Source organism: Diospyros lotus, chromosome 1 (assembly GCF_014633365.1).
Source record: "Diospyros lotus cultivar Yz01 chromosome 1, ASM1463336v1, whole genome shotgun sequence".
NCBI lineage: Eukaryota > Viridiplantae > Streptophyta > Magnoliopsida > Ericales > Ebenaceae > Diospyros > Diospyros lotus.
Genome location: NC_068338.1, coordinates 25,162,209 through 25,186,218, shown reverse-complemented (window position 1 = coordinate 25,186,218; position 24,010 = coordinate 25,162,209). Strand labels below are relative to the sequence as shown.

Below are 24,010 nucleotides of genomic sequence, written 5' to 3'. Positions count from 1 at the left end.
TGATCTAAATGGAGTAACTTATTCCCAAAAGAGTTTAGGGCTCAAGTCTAAACCTTTAGAGCATGTTTGGAGATAAATTAGTGATGAGATCGACTTAATGATAAATTAATTAAGTGATGAGATATTCTTGATTTAGTATATGGAGACATTTTTTATGATTATTATATCTCTTATTTAAAATGATAAGTGAGAATATCTTCCCTTTGAACATCAAAGTTACTAAAATACCTTCAATTTATGGCCCGCCCTTAAGCACTGGCGCGAATTCCACAACGTGAAATTCGCAAATTACGTTTAACGCTAGAGAGTGAAGTCCACCCTCTTCCGACCCTGGCCATTGTAATATACGCAATTACGTTTTTAAATTCTTTTCCATTCGATCTATAAAATCACAATAAACATCTAAAGTCTCCAAAACTCTCATTTCTCCAATTGCTTCCCAATGGCGTTGAGGGCTACGGTGGGGCGGTTTCCGATGGACGCCGACGCCCTGGAGTCGTCCGGCCTTCCGTGGGGCGTGACGGTGACGCCGTTCGCCGCGAAGGATGAGAACGGGAACCCACCGGTGTACGGATCGGACGGCCACCTGCTGCCGCGCTGCGAGAACTGCTGGGCCTACTACAACAGCTACTGCGATCAGGAGCAGTGGGCCTGGACTTGCTCTCTCTGCGGCACTCTCAACGGCCTCACCTCCCAGGCCATCGCTCGCTACTCTCTCCCACACTCCTGCCCCGAGAACACCTCCTCCTTCATCGATCTCGAGTTACCAAGTATTCCCACATAATTTGTGCATTTTTTCTGTTTATACGTCTTTGCTTTATTTAATTGGCTGTAGAGATCCGAAGTTTGATCTCCTCTGTTTTCGGTTCTTTGGTCTTGTGATTGGAAAATCGAATTTTGGTCTCTTTTAAGGTTAAAAGGTTGCAATGTGCTCCGTTTGGTGGCTGAGAAAACTGAGAAAAAGAAAAGAAAGAGTAACTCCAGTATACGATTTCTATCTTGTTTCGCTTTGTGGGGACATAAAACGGGAATGGATATATAAATTGGTTAATTATATCTAACTATCTTGTTTTATTTTTCATATGGACATAGAACGAGAATGTATATGCAATTGGTTATTTATCATGTTAGAGACAAGAGGTTACTGTTAAGATAGGTAGATTGTCTAGATAAGTAAAATGTTGAGCATCAAGACTGTTCAGTTCTCATCTTCTTCCTTACGGTGAGCTAAGAGAATTAGGGCTTTAGCTTTCTTTTTTTTTTCTTGCTCAATAAAAAAAAGGGCTTTAGCTTTCACTTATCTGTGCATGAACATAAACAACTGCACATTTTTGCTTCTGATAAATCGTGTCTTATTTGCTCTTAGTGGAGGGATATGAAGAAGAAGCAATGCAGGCCCGCCCAGTTTATGTTGCAGCAGTGGATTTATCATGTAAGATACAATCATGGTCCTTGGTTTTTAGTAGTTTTCGTGTTTAATTTGTTGGTATGATTTTATGTGCTATTCTTGATTTGAATTTGAATGATGTAATTGCAAGTGATTTCTTGCTGTTGAATTTAATTCCTAGAATTAGAATTCTTAATGGCTTTAGTACTTTTATTTTCCTCATCTACGTGACGTTGGTGGAGTAAACTTTCAATCACATCATGCCTCCAGATTATAAACAATTGTACCTTGTCAATTTATTCTATTTATGTCTATTTACAAAGGGCAAACATTGGAAGAAATGATAAGGTTACTCCTTTGTGATTGGAGGGTTATGGGTTTGAGTTGTGGAAACAACCTCTTTGCTAAAAAGAAAAAAAAAAAAGAAAAAAGAGAAGGATTCATAAAAATATGACACTGACACCCTCACAAAGTTGGGAACCTCGGGCACTGGGAATGCCTTTTTCTTTTTTATTCATTTCTATATACAACTTCAAATGTTGATGCCTTATTACATGTTAAATCCTATACAAGCTTACTTGTTGGATATTAAAAACAACATATTAAGGTATAATCCCACTAGGTGTGGTCAACTACATGAATTTTGGTTGCTAATAATTTCTTTATATGACCATATCTTCTATGAGGCCCTTATAACTCATATCATATCTTAGAGTCTCCCACTAAGTTTTTCTTGGTCTTTCTTACCTCTTTGGCTGAGAATTTGTTCCATTTCATCCAATATCCTCTCATAAGCCACTTTGCTTATCCTTCAGTCCTACGCATTAAGCCCTTCCTTTGTTTTGCTCTAAGCTCTCTGAATCTCCAGCTATCGTCACTTGTGGTTCAGCTGGCTGCAGCTGCCATTGTGTTTGTGGTTCAACAACCACATTTTCCGTTATTGGATATTCAAAACTTGTGTGGGTAGACTGGTAATGCCCATTGAGGTAGATGGGCATTCAACTCACTAGAGGGCATTTTGGGAAGTTGAACGTAAATTTTGCTTACGCCATCTCTTTCTTTTGGAAGTCATTCGTGGTTGTCTAACAATATGAGGCAATGTAATGTGATTATGAATAGTAAGGGTTTTATTATTGTTGTTGCCTAGTGTCACGCGATGGACTAGGCCTTATGGCAATTTTTTAATTTTCTTCTTACTTTTGTAACTTTTGTTAGCCTAGGGGAATCCACGTGCAAGTGGTTATAGGGTGGCAACAGGTTGTTATAACTATAGCGCGTGTAGAATCTGCTTTCTTGGCAGATTGTATAAATTCTACAAACGATTCCCTGAATGGATTATTGAGAAATATCAAGAAGAATTCTACTCTCTACTTTCTCTCATTCTCTCTCCCTTTCTCTCTTTCTATCTCTCACTTTTTCTGTTCTCGACTCTACGTTCTGTTCATTGAGAAAGCCTTCCCAATTCATATCGAATTAGGAAGGTAATCATTGTTAGGCTTAGGCTGTGACACCTAGATACCACAATAAATTTGTAGTTGCAGGAGAGTACTTATCTTGAGCTTCTAGTCTTTGGGAAACTTGTAAAACATAAACAATTAGGGGCACGGGGTGTCTCTCGCGTGGGCTCTCTGATGTTTTAAGTTAGTCTCATTGACTTAAAATGCAAAAACAGTAAATGTGTAGTTTGAATAGAGTTTTGAGTGTATCTCAACTGGAGGGATTACTCCCTATTCATAGAGGGTGAAATTGACAGGTGGGGTACCCATTTCTCTCAGATCATCTCTTTTGGATTTCCAGGCGAAGACACTAGAGGTAAATTTGACACATTCTCGTAATTTTGTCTTGGATAGTCTTTCGGAGACCATGTCTAAGGGGCCTGAGGGGTTCTTGGAAGGGTCTCTCACTACCGAGAAAGGCTTCTAGGGTCGAGTGACCCAAGAGAAGCTCTCGGAATGGTCTCTCAATGGTATTGAGAAAGCCTTCCAAGAAGGGTCACTCGAGCTTTCAAGGGATTTTTTCAGGGTGAGCCGAATGAGATCTTTGGAGGAACTCGAAAAAGACCCCTAGAGGGTCACCTGGGAGACCCTTGGAAGGTCTCTGGATGACCCTTCGAGCTTCTTCCTTTTGGGTTTCCTCACTTGGGCTTCCTTCCTTGGGCTTGAGCCCATTTTCTTGGGCTCAACAATTATAATTTCTAAAATGTTAGAGGTATTCCCTATTTTTACACTAAACCTTAGGGGTATACATATTTTACCAAAAGACAAAGTAAGAAATAACATCATATGCAATAAGGTTGGAGTAGCACCTATTGAAGCTAAGAAGCAGAAATTACAATTAAAATTTCTGGACATGTGAGAAAGAAGATCAATGAGTGAGTTTGTCCTATTCTAATTTCAGGAAAGAAGACAGTTGCTTCACATAATTTTAATAAGAAAAGTCGCGTTGTATAGGCATCCTTGTACTGGTCACGTGCTCTTTAACTTGCGTATTATGGGCTTTAATAGGCAAGTTAACTCATAATCACATGAGTTTGGTCTAGCCGTGAAAGGGGTTGGTTTCTAATACTCTTCAGTGCTCTCCAGCTGTACAGATCCGTACAATCTCTGATCAAAACCCAGCTTCTTTTGATTATTCCTTGTGCCAACCACCACCTTATTTGGGTCCATGTTATTCAAGTTTTGCATTGAGTGGCTGGATATTCTAGAAGAACTCGGTCATTTTAGGTTAATATTTGGTAGTGGCAAATTAGGAAATAAAAGGCTAATTGCATGTAAATTTTAAGTGAGGGGTTGATAGGGTATTCCAGGTATTCCTCATTGTAACTCATGCCTCTTATATCTATAAATAAGAGGCGTGGGGTAGTCTGTTGAAGGCCTGGAATTCTGATCATACTCATTGATTATAGAGAGCTGTATTGCTAGAGAAAAGATAGAGAGATATCTTTGTAATCTTGCAGCGAGGGTTCTCGGTTGTTTCAGTGAGGATTGTGGGGTGTGCGAGTGATTCATATGTACTGTTTTCATCAAGATTATAGTGGGCTGCTCTCTCTGTGAAGGCTGGATGTAGGACTGGTTTTAACTGGTTCGAACCAGGATAAATCTCGGTGCATTGTGTGGTTTGATTGCTCTATCTTTATCCTTTGTCAATTCTATAATTTTCTGTTTATGTTGTATTATCGAATCAGTGAGAGAGTGTTAAAAGAGTGATCTGATTTGTTGGTTATTTGGGTAAATTCTTGGACTGACAGTGCTCCCAATTGTAACAATCCATTTCAATTGAAGTTTACTTTGATTAGTTTTTCACCCCTCCAACTTTGAAGTGGTGCCCTTGTGTTACTTGGGGAAAAAACAAAAGATGTTCTCGTTTTGGTTTATTGATATTTTGTGCCTAATGACTGGTGGACCAAGATCATATTGTTTGAGTTGATAGAAACAAACACGATAATATTGTTTGTCGAGCAAATGAAAACTGTATAATTTCACCACTAGGTCACACTAGTCTCTTGGCCCAGATTATTGAACTTTCAAAATGAAAATTAAGTTTCTTGTTCACTGGTCTGTTGGCCTAGATTATTAAACTTTGGCTGATGAAAATTTAGTTTCGTGCTTTTTTAATTGTTGGTGCCAGTGTCAACATTGTGGAGCTTGCTTGTTTTGTTTTGCTATGATGGCATCAAGTAACCTAATAAAAAGCCATGAGACACCTTATCCAACATGCTGACATTAAAATATTTGCAAGATAAGCCTCAGAGTCAACTTGGGACATGTTTATAAAAGCATGCATGGAGGAAAGCATAATGTGTCATCTAGTCTATTGTACACCCTCCAGTTTGTTATCATCATGTTAATGGTTGGGTGAATATTTAAACAGGACTTAGATGGTAGAAACTATTGTAACAGATTTAAAGTTCAGGAGGCTTTGGTCATTTACCCTTTATATTGTCTTGCTGCTTTGCTCCCCTGTTGTAACTGGCTTGCTGGCTCTGAAGCAAAGAATGATTTTCCAGTTTCCAATGTATGGAGAGCTCAATTCACGCACATGGCCTTGTGTCAACCACAAACACAAAGGAGATTCTGCTTTCAACAATGGGAATTTGGAGAAGGATTTGAGCTAAATTATTCTTTCTTGATGTCATTTACTCAATCACTAAGCATTCAGTTTTTGAGCATCATGGAACTCTTTACAACAAAATACGAGGTGTCCATACTATGTTAAGCAATGTGTCAAGTCTCTTGAATGAGACTTGAGTTTCTGTGCAATTAGAAGGATAAAGAGAGGGAGAGAGAGAGTGAGTGAGTTTTGGAGGGAGAGTTTGAAAGAATAACAAAGAATTTGAGAGGGAAAGAATTTAGAGTATTCTCATTCATGAATCCCCATTCTCGGGTAGCTAAGCCTTTTATAGGCTCTTCCCTGCAATTACACTGTACCAAGGGGTAGAATGTAATTCTGCTATCAACTACTTTTATTGGCTCCCGCCATTACATTTGAAAATTTAGAAAAAATTACAATTGGACCCTCGGGTCGTGACACTCCCCCACCCTTCAAAACCCATTCTTGTCCTCTAGAATTTCACAGTAGGCTTGTTGCTCGTGGAAATTGTTTCAATAGCTTTGGGAGGTACTTCCAAGTGGTGTGGTCTGGCTGCAGCTGTGACCATTGGACCAAAACTTGGGTCAGGGGCACTGCTCCTTGATAGATCACCCTCCTGTTTAGGATAGCCTTGGGCTCCAGGGTTTCTTCCAATTCATTTTCCATGGTTGGCAGTTGCTAGCTAGTGGGGCTCCTGGTTCAATGGACCTTTTAAGCAGTAACACATGAAACACTGGGTGTACATTCACTCCTCGGGGCAACTTCAATTGGTAAGCCACTTTTCCCACTTTAGATTCAATGATATAGGGCCCAAAATACTCAGGACCAAGCTTTGATGCAGGTGTGGTTGTGAAGGGTTGTTGCAAAAACCTTTTCACTTTTAGGAACACCCTATCCCACTCCTTCTTCTGTCAACTTTCTGCTTCATTCTATTTTGTGTTGTGGCTAACTCCTTCTTTAGGATGGATAGCATGTCTTGCCTTTGCTGCAAGTATTGCTCCGCTGTTGGTAAACTAGTAGTAGAGCTAGCTATAGCTAGTAGAATGGGTGGCTTGTACCCAAACACTGCTTCAAAGGGGCTTCTCTTGATGGCACTGTGGAAGCAGGAGTTGTACCACCATTGAGCTAGTAACAGCTACCTGTTCCAGCTTTTTGGCTTGGTGAAACACATGCATCTGAGGTAGGCTTCTAGACACTGATTGACCCTCTTCGTTTGGCCATCGAATTGAGGGTGATAGGCATTTGACATGTGCAATCCCACTCCTAACTTCTTAAACAACTCATGCCAAAAATTGCTAGTAAAGATTTTATCTCTATCCGATACAATCGATTTAGAGACCCCATGCAACTTTACCATCGAATCCAAAAATACCCTGGCCACTTCTTGGGCTGAAAAAGGGTGTGTGAGGCTAAGGAAATGCCTAAATTTTGTCAGTCTATCCATCACCACTAATATAACATCCTTACCTTTAGATTTAGGCAACCCCTCCACAAAGTCCATTGAAATCCCTTCCCATGCTTGTTTTGTAACCTCTAAGGGTTGTAGTAGACCGGGGTATGGCACTTGCTCATGCTTACATCTCTGCCACATTTCACAAGCCAGTACAAAGTTTGTTACATATTTTTTCTGTTTTGGTCAAAAAAACTACTGCCTCACCTTGTGATGAGTGGCCTTAATCTCGGAATGTGCCTCTAGTGGTGAATAGTGGAGAGACTTTAAGATCCTCTCCTTCAAACCCTTTCATCTCCCACCACTAATCTTCCTTGAAACCTGATCAGACCGTTGGATAATGAATGTCCCTGATTACTTGTAGGTTGCACAGCAAGTTGGGGCAATAGTTCCCTCACCCAATTTGTTTGGTCATAACTCTGCACAAGCTCCTTCACCCATTCAGGCACCACTGCTGTAATGGCATGGTAGCAACTACCTCCACTACCACTGCCTTGCCTTCTGGATAGGGCATTAGGCACTACATTCTCTTTTCCCTTGCGATAAAGGATGGTGTAGTCTAACCCCATAAGCTTGGAGACCCCCTTCCTTTGTAATGGAGATTGTAGCCTTTGTTGTGACAAGAACCTTAGGCTCTCATGATCAGTCTTGATCACAAATGGGTTGCCTTTTAGATGTCTCCGTTTGTCAACTGCTTTCAGCACTGCCAGTAATTTTTTGTCATATACACTCCACCACAGATGCCTAGGAGCCAATGCTTGGCAGATGTAAGTTATAGGTCTTCCTTCTTGCATCAACATTGCTCCTATCCCTTTCTCACAAGCATCTATTTCTATCACAAATTGTTTGGAAAAATCAAGTAGTGCCAACACAAAGGCTTGAGTCATGGCCGCCTTGAGTGCTAAGAAGGCTGCCTTGGCTTGGGGGTTCCAATGAAAGCCATCCTTCTTGAGGAGCTATGTCAATGGTCTACTTAACCACCCCATAGTGCCTTATTAACTTCCGGTAGTATCCAGTTAGATCTAGAAACCCTCTAAGTTCTTTCACACTTAGAGGTCTAGGCCACTCCGCCATAGCTGTGACCTTATTAGGATCAGTTTTGACACCCTCACCAAAGATGATATGCCCCAAATATCCCACCTTATTCTTGGCAAAGATACACTTAGATAGCTTGACATATAGTTGGTTAAAATCTAAGGACCTCAAATGCGATTCGAAGGTGGGTTAAATGCTGTTCCAAATTTGGACTGTATATTAGGATGTCATCAAAGAAGACTAGGATAAATTTTCAAAGGTATGGGGTAAAGATTTGGTTCATGAGGGCTTGGAAGGCGGCTAGAGCGTTTGTAAGCCCAAAAGGCATGACAACAAATTCATACAAGCCTTGGTGAGTTTGGAAGGTTGTCATAGGCATGTCTGAGGGCCTCATCTGGATTTGATGGTATCTAGATGAGAGGTCTAATTTGGAAAATATCTTGGCTCTAGCCAATTCATCCAACAAATCATCAATTAGTGGAATTGGAAATTTGTTTTTGATGTTGTGAGAGTTGAGTTGGCGATGGTCAATACAAAATCTCCAAGTACCATATTTCTTTTTTACAAGTAACATTGGGGATGCAAAAGAACTTTGGCTAGGTTGTATAAAAGAAGTGGCTAGCATGTTAGAAATTTGCTTCTCAATTTATGCCTTCTGTATGGATGAGTAACAATATGCCCATATGTTAACAGGGGTGGTTTGGGGTTTGAGGGGTATGGTGTGGTCCAAGGGTCTTTTAGGAGGTAGGGAATTAGGTTCAATGAAGAGGTCCTTAAATTCTTCCAAAAGTAAGTGCAAGCTATCTAAAATAGGTACCTGAGAAGAAATTGAGTCAAATTCCTCCTTCCCCACTAGTTGAGCCTTCCCCTCCTTTTCGGTTCCATCCCATTCCATAGCATGGATTGAATAGAACTGTGTAATCTGCCCCCCTTTTCTTTGTATCAACTTCTGCAGCCTGCTTCCTTTGATTAGTTTGCATTCTTCCTGATCCAGGTTGCCTACTAGTGTCAGCTTCTTGCCCACCATTTCTACAGTCACCTCTAGTTTGTTGAAGTGAAAGTTAATGGGCTAATTGTCCTCATCCAGTCCACTCGTAGCACAATATCACAGCCTCCCAGCTCTAAGATCCTCAGATCAACCTTGAACTCATGTTCTTGCATCACCCATCTAAAATTAGCACACACTTACAGTGACTATACATCTTGTGTTCGTTGGCCACAATCATTGACAATGGTGTGGTGTGAGTCATTCTACACTTCAATTTAGTGGCCGTAGCTTCATTCAAGAAGTTATGGGTGTTGCCACTGTCTATAAGCACCATAAGTCTCTTCCTTCCTACCTATCCTCTGACCTTAATTATCTTCCCAGTAGGGCCTCCCCTTAGTGCATGAAAAGAGATTTCACCCCCTTCCAGACCCTGCTCCTCCTCAAGTGCATCCTCTGTCTTTTCCCCTTTCTTGTCCTGTTCTTCCTCCCCATTGTTTTCATCCTCCTCCTCATCCTCTCCTTCCATGTTGAGTAGATGTTTGTTACACTGATGCTCGGGGTTGTATTTGTCACCACACCCATAACACAATCCCAACATCCTTCTTTGTTCTAGTGTAGTGGTTCTGCTTGCAGATGGATTAGAGCTCCCCTTATGTCCACCCGAAGCCATAGGATGCAATAGAGCCTTAGAGTTCCCCCTTGCTAAGTGGCCAACAGTTGGGAGTGCCCTTAGCATGGGTTTGTTCCTCTTGAAAATTGCTTCTAGTTCCAATTCTTGTAACCTCGTCTTCTCTGCCGCTTCTCTCACCGTGGCAGGCATCATCATTTTCATCATGAACCTTAATTCATCCTTAAGGCCACTAATAAAACTAGAGACAAAGTACTGATTAGTAAGAGTGGGTTGAGCATTTCACATCAACGCCTCCAACTCCTCGAATTTCTCCTGATACTCAGTGACTGTCCCTTCTTGTCTGAGTTTATTGAATTCTTCAATAGTATCTGCCATATTCCTTTCCTCAAAGTGGATGCATAATTCTTTCACAAAATCAATCCATCTAGCCCGCATTCCCCTAGATCTAGACCATCATTGGTACTAGGTATCAGCCACATCATTTAGATAGGCTGTAGCAAGGATAATCCTCTGATTTTCAGCAATATTGTAGTACATAAAAAAGCCTCTCACACCTACGGATCCATCAACATAGTTTGGATCATTCAAATAGGGGAATCTTTAGCCTTGGTATCGACCCTTGGCTAGATCTAGGGGAATTGAACTCTCTTACCTGGTCACTAGTGTCTTCACATTGCGAGGTCCCAGCCTTCGCCACTCCTTGGGGCCTAGGAAGAATTCCTTGTTTGGGCATGTCGGTCTCCGAAACTGATCAGGGAGGAAATTCTGGTGGTAACCATAATTGAGGGAGCACAGACAGCATTTGATCATGCTATTGATGATCCATTGTTTCTCTATGCCTCGATTCTCTCTGAACTCCATCCCTGGAAGTCACTATATCCTCCCGCAATTCATCGCGAATTGTTTGCACCTCCTCCTTACTCTGAGAAACCACCTCTTGAGTTTGGGATATCCCATACTCCATCGCTTCAATGCAATTCTCTAGTTGTTTCAATCTGGTGCCCTTAGCCATTAGATCCACCTTCTTTGCTTCGATCACAATTCAATTGCCGCCTACCTTAAGCTATCGGATCACACCCATTCTTTGCCAGAATCACAGCCGAGGATGATCGGCTTTGATACCAAAATGTCAAGTCTCTCAAATGAGACTTGATTTTCCACACAATTAGAAGGATAGAAAGAGAGAGAATTTTGGAGGGAGAGTTTGAAAGAATAAGAGAGAATTTGAAAGGGAAAGAATTTAGAGTATTCTCATTCATGAATCCCCATCCTTGGGTAGCTAAGCCTTGTATAGGCTTTTCCCTATAGTTACACTATACCGAGGGGTAGAATGTAATTCTGCTATCAACTACTTCTGTTGGCTCCTGCCATTACATTTGAAAATTCAGAAGAAAATTACAATTGGACCCTTGGGTCATGACACAATGCACCCACTTTGATGGTTTTTTGTTTTTGTTCATTCACTTTGATGGCTTTTACTATACTTAAAAAACAAGGAAGATTGTGGACTATTATCCTTAATTAGGCATGGTAGCTATTCTTGTTTACTTCTTTAATCTTTCTGGGCTTAACAAATTTCTGACAACTCTGTTTCTGTTGCATCTCTATATTTCTGTTAAATGCATGAACTCTTGTCTTAATAATATATGAATGACTCTATTTTGTGTAAGTAATGTTCAACTTCATTTATTTCAATATATTTTGTGTAAGTAATAAGAAAATGATTGCACTCAACTACATTGTAAGTGAGAAGAATGATTGCACTCAACTTCATTTATTCTTTATCACAAAAATCCTCCTAACCTACTATTTTGTCATGGTTTTTTGTTAATAGGTTTATGGGTGGACTAATTTTATAAATTACCTTGAATCTCTATGCAGCTTCAGAAGAATTTTTGGAGCTTACAAAAAGTGCTCTATTGGCAGCTCTGGAAGGTTTATAATTTTGAATGCTAAAAATCATTTGCAAATATTTATTTGCTGGATGCTTGCAGTTATATTCAGTTATATTTGAATGCTGACCTTTTTTTTGGGTTCTGTTACAGCTCTTGGGCCTGGCTCACTGTTTGGGCTTGCTACGTTTAGCCACAAAATAGGGTTGTATGATGTGCAAGGACCCATTCCAGTAGTGAAGAATGTTTTCATCCCCCCAGATTTGGATGGCACCCTCCCAATTGAGCTTGAGGATGTCATGCCTTTGCTGTCATTTTTGGCCCCAGTATGTCAGTGATTGCTACATCTGTCTTGTTGTCTTTCTCCACCTGCCTCTGCAGTTAATCAATCAGTAGATTTGGCCTTTACTGTTTTTTACTGGTGCTTCTGAATTCAATATTTTGTTATAGGTGGACACTTGTAAGGATCGTATTGCTTCTGCACTTGAAACCCTAAGACCAACAAACTCATGGGAAAGGACCACAGCTGCTGGTCAAGGATTGGATGGGGTTTTGCTGGGTGGCCGAGGTTTTGGGGTAGCAATGGAGGCCTTGCTTAATTACCTCAGTTCAGAGTATGGAAGTACATTTGCATTAGGTATGATTATTTGAACTTTTAGTTGCTTAACTTTACCAATCCCAGTCCTTTCATGTGCCACATTTTTACACTTTTTCCACTCATGTTTCATTTAAAGGCATGAAATATTTGTTTTCATTTTTTTGGTTGAAATTAACTGCAGCTAGGGTCTTCGCCTTTTTATCTGGCCCTCCTGACTATGGAGCTGGGCAGTTAGATACAAGACGGTATGGTGAACAGTATGCTAGTAAAGGAGAGGATGCAGACCGTGCTTTACTTCCTGAGCAGACACCCTTTTACAAAGATTTGGTATATGGTTTAGATTATGTTGTGTTTTTCTGGTGTAAGCTTCTGAAATGTAAAGTTTGGCATACATTCTGCAGGCTGCTTTTGCTGTCCAAGCTGGTGTGTGTGTGGACATATTTGCTGTTACAAATGAGTACACAGATTTGGCATCATTGAAGTTTCTTAGCATTGAGAGTGGAGGATCATTGTTTCTGTATCCCAATACTGATGATTCAACTCTTCCACAGGACATGTGAGTGTCAAAAGCTAAATTGAATGTAAATACTTAAAAAATTGTACTAACTTCATTAAGGTTCTTATATGTCCTAAATTTATGATGTTAAAACTAGCAACTGGCCAAAATTAAATTTCATGCAAATCTCTTTTTATGTGATATATTACACTTGATTATCTTCCACAGAACCTGTGTGTATCAAATGCCAAATTGAATGTAAAGAAATCATAATGCTTAAAAATTATATTACCTCCATTAAAGTTCTTGTATGTCCTAAATTTATGATGTTAAAACTAGCAAGTAGCCAACATCAGATTTTGCACAAATCTTTTTTTATGTGATATATATTACTCTTGATCATGTATAAGCCAAGCTTCATTAGAGCAAAACTTAAATATCCAGAGAATGTGAATACAATTTAATCTACTTTCTTTAAGACATTGTTTGTTGTTGAATGGGACAATAGCCTTGGTTACATGGAGTTTTTCGTTAGTTTGCACAAATTGGATTGCAAGTGGTTAACATGGTGAAGTACTAGGCAATATATATTTTCTGCTAGTTCAGATCGTTCATGTTTGAGTGGTAAAGATTTTTCAAGTTGTATTGCTTTGCTCTATCTAGCTGATGCAAAAGCAATCTTGTAGGTACCGGATGCTGAGTCGCCCATATGCCTTCAACTGTATACTGCGGTTGAGGACGTCCTCTGAATTCAAAACTGGCCATTCTGTATGCTCAAGTATCATCTTATTTGAGACTTTGAAGTTTTGCCCTGGATTTGCTTATTTTACCTTCACTATTTTTTTGCAGTATGGTCACTTCTTCCCAGATCCTCAGTATGAAAATGTTCAGCACATAATTTGTTGCGACTCCTATGCCACATATGCTTATGACTTTGATTTTGCTAATAATGTCGGATTTTCCAGGTGAAATGCTTTTTCTGGGCAACCTTTCTTTCTTTCAGCTTTCAAGTTTAATATATAAATGATTGCTAGGTTGTATACTTGATTTGAAGAATGTTGATGAGCACATGATGCTTGGAAACATAAGAAAATTATAAAGGTTCCAAGGTAAATAGCAACGTGGTAAAGCCAAGAAGCCACTTTGCATTGGAAACATTTTGTAATTGAAGCCTATGCCGCAGTGATGGATGCTTTTTGGTTGTTTTCATACATAATTTCTTTTAATTGAGTATTGGATGCATTTTTGTTGACTGAATGAGTTCTCTTATTCCAATTAGGAGATATGGCCTGCCATTTTTGGGATTTTAGCCATACGCCTGACCGGTTTTATAATCTTATTATAGAAACTAAGTTGTTATGAATTCTCACTTAATGGATGGAGGAAGGGTCTATAGTCTTTCGAGTTAAATCCATGTCCTAGGGGTGGCAATTCGTGTTTGCTGGTCATATTTGGGTTGTGTCAACCTATTAATGCAACAAAAAAGGTCAACTTGAACATGACACGGTTAATTAATTGTGTTAAACACTTGAACCACAACAAAACTCGTTTATTACACACATAACACAACCCAACCTGTATAACTTGTTTAATTATTAGGTTGTGTCAGAAAGAATTGACGTGACATGGCGCATTAAATCTGTTTAATAAAATAAACTACAACATGACACAAAACATAACCCATTTAATAAATAAACAACCTGCATAACCTATTTACTTCAAATGCCTAGTATTAACTATAACATCCAATATTGAATTCCAATACCAAAAAGTTAGATAAAAATTACTACAATCACTCATTAATTAATTTATAACAATATCCGATATGAACTCATTTGTTACTGAAAGGTTACAGGGTTGAGCTGTGAAAATAATCTCTTTACAAAGGGTTAGGTTACGTTCGAAAATGACACACCCTTGACCTTTGCAAAGTGGGAATCTCATGCACTAGGAATGCAATTTGCTCAATGTGAACTCCAAATCACATTGACTAGTCACCACCATGTCTTGAACAATTAACATAAAAACTAGGGTAAATTGCCCCCATATCCCTGTAGTTTGGGCCATTTGCACAGAAGCCCCTTGTGGTTTATTGTATTATTTTCCTTTTGTTCCCTTTATTTGAGAATTCCAACCCCTTCTCACACTCACGTCTACATGGCATGTTTCCTATAATTTGTACAAGGTAATAACTTCAGAGATTGGATATTGTTTCTGCAGGTTATCTACAGAATCTCCAATACTACAGATTGCATTTCAGTATACAATTGTTGTGCCTCCTCAGGAACTTTCCAGTTCTGGGCCCAGTTCTGCGAGTAGGTAGGGTTAGTTCTATGCTGTACTCAAACAGTGCATAAATTGGTTATGATCTTTATTTTATATATATGTTTGGACTTTCCATCTAAAAGGATCTGTTAATGCACCTCATATTTTTCCATGTTTGATGCTGCCTTTGATTGTAAACCATCTTTGAGAAAAACACATTCATTATGATTGGAATTTTTTGCACCTTTCTTCTTTCTGTCTGTATGCATTAATTGTGATTGCAATCATATTTGAGGAAAATTTTGTCCAAACCCTCAGGTTTCTAGACAATCAAGGTAAATTTTCAAGATACTTGAATTATGGTAACTGCCCTTATTTTACCTGATGATATATGGCATTTCATTTGTTGATAGTTTGTTAATAAGATGGCTGAAAAATTCAAAGCTTTTTGTAGCTTCTGGACTTTGTTTTACCCTGCCACTTCCTCACTTGATCCCCTCTCGCCAACTCTGTGTATGTGTATTGTCGAGCTAATTTGTTTAGTTAGTTCTATTGAAAGCACATCTTTTCCTGTGAGATCTTCAGACATCTTTGGTTTAGAGCCTCATTCTTATGTGTATTGCTGAGCTATCTGCAATGGAGGAGATTGTGGGTTGCGGTGGTTTTGGGCAGGTCGTGGTGGTTCTCAGCAGATCGGCGGTGGAGGAGAATGTGGGTTGTGGTGGTTTTGCGTAGAGGAGAGGGGTGCGTCATAGTGGTTTGCTGGTTTCCAGTGGCGGAGTAGAGGGGTGGGTCCTGGTGGTTCACACTGGTTTCCAACGGTGGAGGAGATGGGTTGGTCGCAGTGTTTTTTTTTTTTTTTTTGGTGGCAGGGAGGGGTGGTTTGTTATGTTTTTTGGCAGCGACAGTGAATCAGATTGGCGGAGATGGTGGTTCGTGGCATAGGACGATGATTCACGACAGTTTTTGGTGAGTGGCGGCAGGCGGCGGAACATGGTGGCAGTTGGAGGCAGCAGCAACTGTTGGGAAGAGCTCTTCACAGCAGATGGGTAGATGGAGGGGTGAAAATGATTTTAGGGCAGGCTTATATACATGGCCTTGTGTAATTTCATGGAGAAGTTGAGGGTAAAAATAATCTGCATACCTATTCCATGGAACAAATATCCTTTCCATCCATTTTGTGAGGGAATGCCCATTCTCTCATAGGAGGGAATGAGCCATTCCATTCCCTTGTAGCAACCAAACATGCTTTTGAAGGATTCCCATTCCCTCGTACCCAATTCCGTCCAACCAAACATTACCTTATGATACATTGAGTTTAGATAGGAAGTTTCAGTTCTCTAGCCTTCTATAAATATTTGTGCTTTGCTAACACCTAGAATAGGGTATGCTTTAGTAGCACTCTTTTCAGTGCTCTTTTTAGAAGCATTATATGTGTTTTTCTCTTGAATATATTGCCATAAATAGAAATGATTTGGCGAGATAGAATTCATGTAGCTGACCTCACTTAGTGGGATTAAGACTTGATATATTGTTGTCTATACACTTTTCTCTTGCAAGATTGCTGTTTGCTCGTACCAACAGTAGAAACAGTCAGTAATTGATCATCGCTTCTGGATACAAGTCTTGTATTGCTATCAATATTATTTTTACATTGTTCTTCAAATTTCCAGATTGAAAATAGCTCCATGTTCTTCAATATTATTTTTTTCAGCAAAAAGAGAAAATAGCTCCTTGTTTGCTGTCCATTTCTTTTCCTTGATCTTTTTACTTATTAGGAATTTGTTTATCAAATTTGGTGTCTCCACAAATATACTTGTGGACGCACTCAAAATTTAGGAATAAGTTGATTTATAGTATATTTATGCAGAGGCAAGTATTCCCTCAAGAGGAGATTAAGGATTCGAACAATGCAACTTGGAACTGCTCGAAATATTAATGAACTTTATGACAGTGTTGATCTTGAAGCAGTTTTATCCATACTTGTTCACAAGGTTGGTTGCTTTTTTGATTGTTATTGCATTCTAGTTATCTGACTACTATTCTTTTTGGTGTACTGTACTTAATCAAACGCAGGCAGCAAAATCATGTACTTGCTTGATTTTGCAATTCTTATTGCACATACGTGGTGTAAAGGTGATGTATACTGGCAATACTGTATTAGGAGATCATCATAATGATGCATTTCTATCAAATGACTTTATGATGCTTCTAGTCTTTAAGAAGGTTCTGCTTCAATAAAAGAATTAGAGCAAACTTCCCATTCCTCATAGGGATTCTGGACCATCAGATAAAGAGATCATCTGGAATATATATTAACAGTATCATTTGTTCTATTCAATATATCAAATTGAGGATATATTGATGTTTATTAGGCACATCAAACAAATGTAAGCATGAATATGGAGTCTACTTTCTCGAACAAGGCATACGTGTACTTGAACATCTCAGACAAATATGAATGAATATGGAATATACTTCCTTGAATGAAGGATTTTGTGCGCTTATGAAAAGAAAGTGATTTGAGTTTGAAATAACAACCTTCTTATGTCGGACTAGAAAAGAAACAAAGTGTATCATGAATAAAAACCCTAAATTTGTTAGTTTTCATTACAAAGTTGTTGTTCCTTAAGGAGACCTACTCTTTCAGCTTGCTGTAGTGCTGCAAACTTGTAATTGTTGCTTCTGAGAAGTGCCAACAGTGTAATTGTAATCACAGCAACTTAATACCATCTATAGACATCCTACACTGTTCTTTTTCCCTTATAAGTTACAACCTTATCTTCTACCCCTTTGAAACCCCAATCCTGCAAGTCTTTTCCTTGACCCAACCAACATAAATCTTCCTGAACATTGTTATTGTTATTTTGTCTTTCATAGTGTCCTACATCTTGGCATCGGAACTTGTTGGTAGGTTTTCCTTTAGGGAGGGGATGCCATGTTCACAGTGAGGGAACTATGTAATGTCTGTTGGACATGCAATAAATGTACAAGTTATATTTCCTAGCTCAAGACCGTGATTAAAAAATCCACTTTAAAGGAAAAGACAACCAATGTTGATTCGAGGATCTAACATCATGAGTTTATCTAGGACTGCAAGCTGTGAAAAATTGAATACTTTGTTTGGACGCATTTTTTTTTGTTAATTGTTGTTATCATTATCATTATAGGGAGACAAGAAAAAATTGCCTCTGAAAAATTTCTTCAGGTTGGCCTGTTGCACCAATCAGGACTGGTATTGGCTGCATATCTCAGCAAGCCTTCAGATTGTGTTCTTTATGAAATAAAACCTAGCAGAAGCGTGTGTCATTTCATTTCCAATTCGTTTTGGGTAGGAAATGTTGGTTTTGGGGGGGGTAAATACAGCTACTTTTATCAAAAACAACCATTCAACAGATATACATGCTCTGCTGGAAGAGATGGAGGAGAAAATCTTAGTCTATAGGAATAGGATTGAGATGGTTTATAGGGGATGTTTAGACCTCCCTCTGCCCCTTGGTCCAATCCGTTCTATTGGATTGATGATTCTCAATTTCACTGGATTCTAAGGATCAGTTTAGGTTTTACTTTTTCTTCCTGACATTAGTCACGTTGTTTTGATAATTTCTATGACCACATATTTATGCTGAATCTTCTTCTTCAAAAAAAAAAAAAAAATAGTGTGTTCTTGTTTTCTAGAACATGAATGTTGATCATTAAAAACTTGAAGAGTCCATAAGTTTTTAATTGAAATACATCATGCATGATTCATATTTATTTATAAAAAAAAGAAAAGAAAAGAAAGAGCAAGCTGCAACAAAAAATCGAATTAGGTTATGCTGCTGCGTGCGTGCTAACAGTTGTTCTCCTGTATTATACACCTACCCCCAGGTCATATCAGCCTCGCTGGAGCAAGGAGTTCGGGAAGGCAGGATGTTGCTACATGATTGGCTTGTAATACTGACGGCTCAGTATAATGATGCCTGTAAAGTTGTTCAGTATAACCATGGAAAAACAGTAACTGCTCGTATTGATGTCGCATTCTCCCAATGCCCACAGCTGCAATCTTTACCTCGCTTAGTTTTTGCTTTGCTTCGCAATCCCCTTCTTCGGTTCCATGAGGAAGGAGTCCATCCTGACCACCGCATATACTTGCAATGTCTCTTCAGGTAAATGATGGTCACATGGAGAGTGTGATAGTTATTATTCAAGGTTGTGTTTGGATTATTGTTGGGTACACTCAATATGAGATCAGTTTCAACTATTAGAAACTCCAATGAAGATTTGCAATTTTACTTTCAAAATTGGAAATCTTGGATGAGAAATTTAATTAACTCATTTTGCTTAATAAAATGTGAAATACTGCCATGTACTTGGAGACTGATGGTTATTATCCTGGGCTGCATTTAGACTTATGTTAGATATACACCTAAGATAAGATTAGTTTCAACTGTTAGTGTAACAAATTAGGAATTTCAATTTAACTGGCAACTGGCATCAAGTATGGATAATCATGTAAAACATTGTGGAGTAAGTCAAGTATCATTTCAAGTAAAGTATGGTTTGAGATTAAACCTGACATTTGTTTACTGTAACATTTAAGCACATATGTTTACCGGTTGTCTACTTGAAATGTGTACCAGATAATCAAGTTACACTTGGCTATGGGCATGAATTAGTTTGTGGTGTTTGAGATATGCACTGCAAAAGTGTACCCGAATCTTCTATATAGAATGGACCGGCAAACATTGTACTTCACTAATTTTCTGAAACTGCTTTTTAGTTCATCATTTCTTGTTTTCTGTCTCTGTTATTATCCCTCTGGCGATTGCTGCTTACAAATTGTTTTTCTGGTACTTGCATTGCAGTGCACTGGAACCTAGTTCTCTTCATCGTGCTGTATACCCACTGCTGGCATCATATTCGACTCCAGACAAGCAAGCATTTCCTCGCCATTCTTTGAGCCGTTCTGCATTGATGACAAGTGGCGCTCCAATATTTTTACTTGATGCATTCACAACTCTCATCGTCTTTTATTCTTCTACAGCTGATCCTTCCCTTCCTTTTCCCCCACCGCACGACTGTAAGTTGACTTCAGCTATTGCCAGCGACTTGATAGAACATGAACATTCATTATTTGGTTGGTTTATTGACACAAATTCATCCCCTTAGGCTTATTGAGGAGCACAATAAACAAACTCAAGCAAGAGAGGAGTATAACTCCGAGGCTCATATTCATTCGAGGAGTACAAGATGATGCCACGGCATTCGACAGTTATCTCATCGAGGAACAGGATGTAGATGGCAGTGGCTTCACAGCTGTCATGGGTTTCGTTTCCTTCCTCGAGGAGATCACTCAAAGTGTATGGGAGTACATGAAATAGAGGACACAAAACTAGAAGCTGGATAATCTGTGCATTATTTTTATACCGGGGGTACGTGAATCGGGTAAAGACGGGCAGATTCATTAACGGGAATTTCTGGTGACCGGCGAATGAAGCCGAAGCTCTCTCGGTGGAGAAACTGAATAGGCAACCGTTGTTTATAGTTAGCTGTACAAACACCCAGTTGAAAAGCTTCCCCTTTTGACTTGAGTTAATAGTTTTCAACTGCTTGAGATTGACTAAAAGTAGCCAGCGTTGCTCGTCACTATTGAGTTTTCAAACATATCATTGTTCTTGATAATCTCAAATAATTCATAATATATGACATGATCTTGGCTTTCAATTCAATTTAGAACAACAAAGATGTAGGTAAATGTTGTGGGGTATTTGAAGTTTACATTCTCAGCTAGCTAGAAGAACTAATACTGAGGCTAGGATTGCATAAGCCAGCAAGTAGGATGGACAACCATAATTGGTGGCGCCGCCGTGATGGTGGTTGCCATTGGGATGATGTCCACCGGCGCCGGCCGCGTACAAGGGTATTACACCTACATATCCCCTATATCGGCCCCTGCCCCCGCCTCTACCACCGCCGCGGCTGGCACTGTGACCACCTCCGCCATGACCCCCGGCCCCACCGCCGAGCCTGTCAATTGCAGTGATTTCTGCGTTGCTTGTTTCATTGGCTGTTTCAGCTATGTTTCCATGGTCTTCGACAATTTTTGGTTCCTGATCAGACGCTGCATGAAACATTAATATAACAATAATATATCAAGTCTTCATCTTACAAGTATGTAAATTTTAACTCACCATTTATTTATTTTGTGTGGGGTAAATATTGATATTAATTTTATTACTATCAAGTGGTAAACAATTGTCAGTATAAATATTCATAAAAATTTTGAAGTGAAAGGGAGTGAACTGAGAAAAAAAATATATGAAATTTTTATTCATATATATATATATATATTTGGTACATACTACAATTTTTTGTTTAATCTTTACATAAAATCTGTTAAATGCCTGAGGAAGAAGAACTACTCACTATTTATATCATAAATTATTATATCAATACATATCAGGAACATACAAAATAATATTCAAGGTAGGAAGCAGGTTGAAATACGGGTTCAAGTCGAGCACTGGTTTTTGGTAACCCTAGTTTTCAGTTATGTTCCTTCGAATTAATGAGAAAACTAACAAAAAGAGGGCAGAAATAGAAGATTTTCAAGATATAAATGTACCTGAAACCAGGAGAGATTGCGAAGGATATGATAATGTATCTGGATGATGAAGAAGAAGAATAAGAAGAAGAAGAAGAAGAAGGAAAAGCTTCGAAGGCAGTGGAGATGTCATCTTTTCTTTCTTGTGCCAGCAAGCATAGATGTTAGGCCTTCCGTTCCGTGACTCTTCTTTATGCTATAATATCTTCAACTTAAAGAAAGCGTGGATTCTCTCTAGCTTTGGGATGGGACTTGCTGCCTTTTTCAGAAGCCTCGCCTGAGGGGTTCTGCCTTTGCAGTAGGCAGCAACTACCCGGAGTTTTCTTGGAAAGCCCCGTAGCCTTGAAAGGAATTAAATAAGCTTCAGCCACAAGAAGTAGCAAATATTAAGAAATAATTTTCTATTTTTTTCCTGTAAATAAAAAATTTAATTTTTTATGCACACAAATATTGTGTCCGCCCATTTAAGATTTTTAGAAAATAAAATAAAATAAATAATATAGCCTAAGACTAAGATTCTAACCAACTTTGATGGAAATTTTAATTTTAACTCTTAGATTTTTTTTATTTATTAAAATCCAAAGTACAAGAATTAATGAACTATTTAAAACTATAGAATTTTACAATTACAATTTCAAAATCTTTTGAAGTGGCAATTAAGGTGATTGAAGATAATTAGTTGGTAGAGAAGTGTCTAGCCAGGAGAATTGCTAAATGTCTCCACTTCAATGACTTCTAATTCAAGTGTTTTCATTATACTAGTTTCCACTTTCTTAGAAATTTTAAAAAACAAACCTTTAAATACGAGTTTATATGCCACAATTCTTTTATTGATTTGGCTTTTTAAGTGCTAATAAATATTTAACATGACATACAAACCGAATTAGAGGAAAGTAAAAGTTCGACTTATCCAAACTAACCTAACCGAACTGACTCAACTTGTCGGTTTGGTTAGGTTAATTTTTATCAAAAGTTAAGTTTTTGGTTAGAAAAATTGAACTAACCGAATCAACCAAACTTTAAAATAATATTATTTTAATATTTATAAAACGATATTTTTTTTCGATTTTATGTGTTTTCTATCAATTATTTTGATTTTTTTGTGTTTCTTCGATTTAATTGATTCACTTCTATTTATATAATTTGGATTCGATTTTTTCAGTTATCGGCAATTAGTTTGATTTTTCGGGTTAATCAATCAATTCGATTTAATTTTGTTTCTCTATTCGATTTAATCAATTAGTAGATTTCGATCGATTCGGTAACCGAATCAACTCTTTGCCCACCTCTAAACCAAATCACATACATGATTATTTAAAACACAAAACAAATTTTAATTTATAGATAAACTTGATTTTGTATCCATTTTCACTCAGGCAACAAAATCTACAAACGATTAATTTTGCATTGAGAATTTACTCATCTTTTCTCTTGACGAGATCTTCTCAATGGGTGAGATAATTATGGCTCAATTTCCGTTAGACAGAGGAGGAAAGATAACCTTACCTTTATATAGAGTTCCCTTATATTTTCCCATCACTAACTTAATAGACTTTATGGGTCTACACTAATAATTTAGCTCACAACAAAAAACTTAAAAGTATTAACCTATTTAATTTAAATTAATTATTTATCGGCTATCAAATATCTTATAATAAATTAATTTATTTAAATCAATTTAATTTAAATAATAAAACTCACAACTAATTATATGAAAATTTCCAACATTTAAGGCCCACAACTATTCCTCCAACAAGGGAGGACCAACCACGTATGTTGCTTAATTTGACACCATTTTGTCACGTTCTCATGTCACAGATGCAATTGCTACTATGTTTGTTTGATTTATTTTACATGGTTTTGCTATGTTGCCCACAGCCGGGCAACATAGCATTTGCCTGGCAGTGAAGGAGGCGCGAGTCCCATGTGCATGAGGCCCATATCCTCCTCACTGTCGGGCAAATGCTATGTTGCTTGATAGTGAGCAACATAGCAAAGCTTTTATGTCACGTTATATGTACATGCATGTGACCTAACATGGTAATTAAGTCACTTAATTTGTACTCCTAATGCAATTATGCACTCAACAAAGTACGTAACGACTTGAAAAAATGTAATTGTTAATTATGCTGATATTAATTAGTAGTACAAATACAAAAGGGCTTGATCGGCATGAAAATTTATATTCATTAGATAAATATAAAATTATTTATAATTTAAATATGTTAATCTGTCTATAAATGAATTTACTAAGCTATAATTTATTTAGCATATACATTATTGGTTTATTATAGGATATTATTCTTAATTTTTTTTCATTAGATTTTGTAAATTATAAGTCTATATGTGCTTTATTATATGCCAATGTTTGATATAATAAAAATAATTTGAGGTATTTTTGAACACAAAAAATTGTATTATGTAATTTTGTGCATTATCTTTTTAGTAAAATAATTAAAAAATTAATAAAACATCTTTTATTGTAAGTTATTATTACGTGAATTTTTATTTTTAAAAAATTCAAAAAATTGAGTCAATTGAAGTGGCTCAGTATGACACCACACCACCAGCCCCTTTTCCCATCTCTTAGACG

General features: G+C 38.0%; 2 protein-coding genes across 3 annotated transcripts; one reads left to right on the top strand and one right to left on the bottom strand.

Moving 5' to 3' along the window:
• Positions 1–371: 371 nt before the first annotated feature.
• Positions 372–20,519, top strand: LOC127811134 (protein transport protein SEC24-1). Of its 2 annotated transcripts, XM_052350852.1 has the most exons (14): positions 376–770; positions 1,367–1,432; positions 11,462–11,515; positions 11,626–11,798; positions 11,923–12,109; positions 12,252–12,397; positions 12,472–12,626; positions 13,253–13,334; positions 13,416–13,531; positions 14,787–14,885; positions 16,702–16,825; positions 18,702–18,979; positions 19,679–19,893; positions 19,983–20,519. In XM_052350852.1, exons 1-14 carry the CDS (start codon positions 443–445, stop codon positions 20,192–20,194), a joined length of 2,235 nt encoding a protein of 744 aa, XP_052206812.1. In that variant the 5' UTR covers positions 376–442; the 3' UTR covers positions 20,195–20,519. The 2 variants fall into 2 exon arrangements, with proteins under 2 accessions (XP_052206806.1, XP_052206812.1); XM_052350846.1 differs by having other exon boundaries at positions 372–770; positions 13,253–13,531.
• Positions 20,463–21,749, bottom strand: LOC127811146 (dormancy-associated protein 2-like). Its single transcript, XM_052350857.1, has 2 exons — positions 21,439–21,749; positions 20,463–20,934 (listed from the first exon to the last, which is right to left on the bottom strand). Exons 1-2 carry the CDS (start codon positions 21,548–21,550, stop codon positions 20,597–20,599), a joined length of 450 nt encoding a protein of 149 aa, XP_052206817.1. The 5' UTR covers positions 21,551–21,749; the 3' UTR covers positions 20,463–20,596.
• Between the last annotated feature and the right edge of the window lie 2,261 nt (positions 21,750–24,010).

What these genes read in the sequence shown, in the direction of transcription:
- LOC127811134 (XM_052350846.1), top strand. Translation starts at nt 443, where the DNA reads ATGGCGTTGAGGGCTACGGTGGGGCGGTTTCCGATGGACGCCGACGCC. An exon ending in GGGCCCAGTTCTGCGAGTAG is followed by an intron (nt 14,886 to 16,701) that starts GTAGGGTTAGTT and finishes ATATTTATGCAG; the next exon opens with AGGCAAGTATTCCCTCAAGA. An exon ending in TATCCATACTTGTTCACAAG is followed by an intron (nt 16,826 to 18,701) that starts GTTGGTTGCTTT and finishes ACCTACCCCCAG; the next exon opens with GTCATATCAGCCTCGCTGGA.
- LOC127811146 (XM_052350857.1), bottom strand. Translation starts at nt 21,550, where the DNA reads ATGACATCTCCACTGCCTTCGAAGCTTTTCCTTCTTCTTCTTCTTCTT. An exon ending in GCAATCTCTCCTGGTTTCAG is followed by an intron (nt 20,935 to 21,438) that starts GTACATTTATAT and finishes TGTTTCATGCAG; the next exon opens with CGTCTGATCAGGAACCAAAA.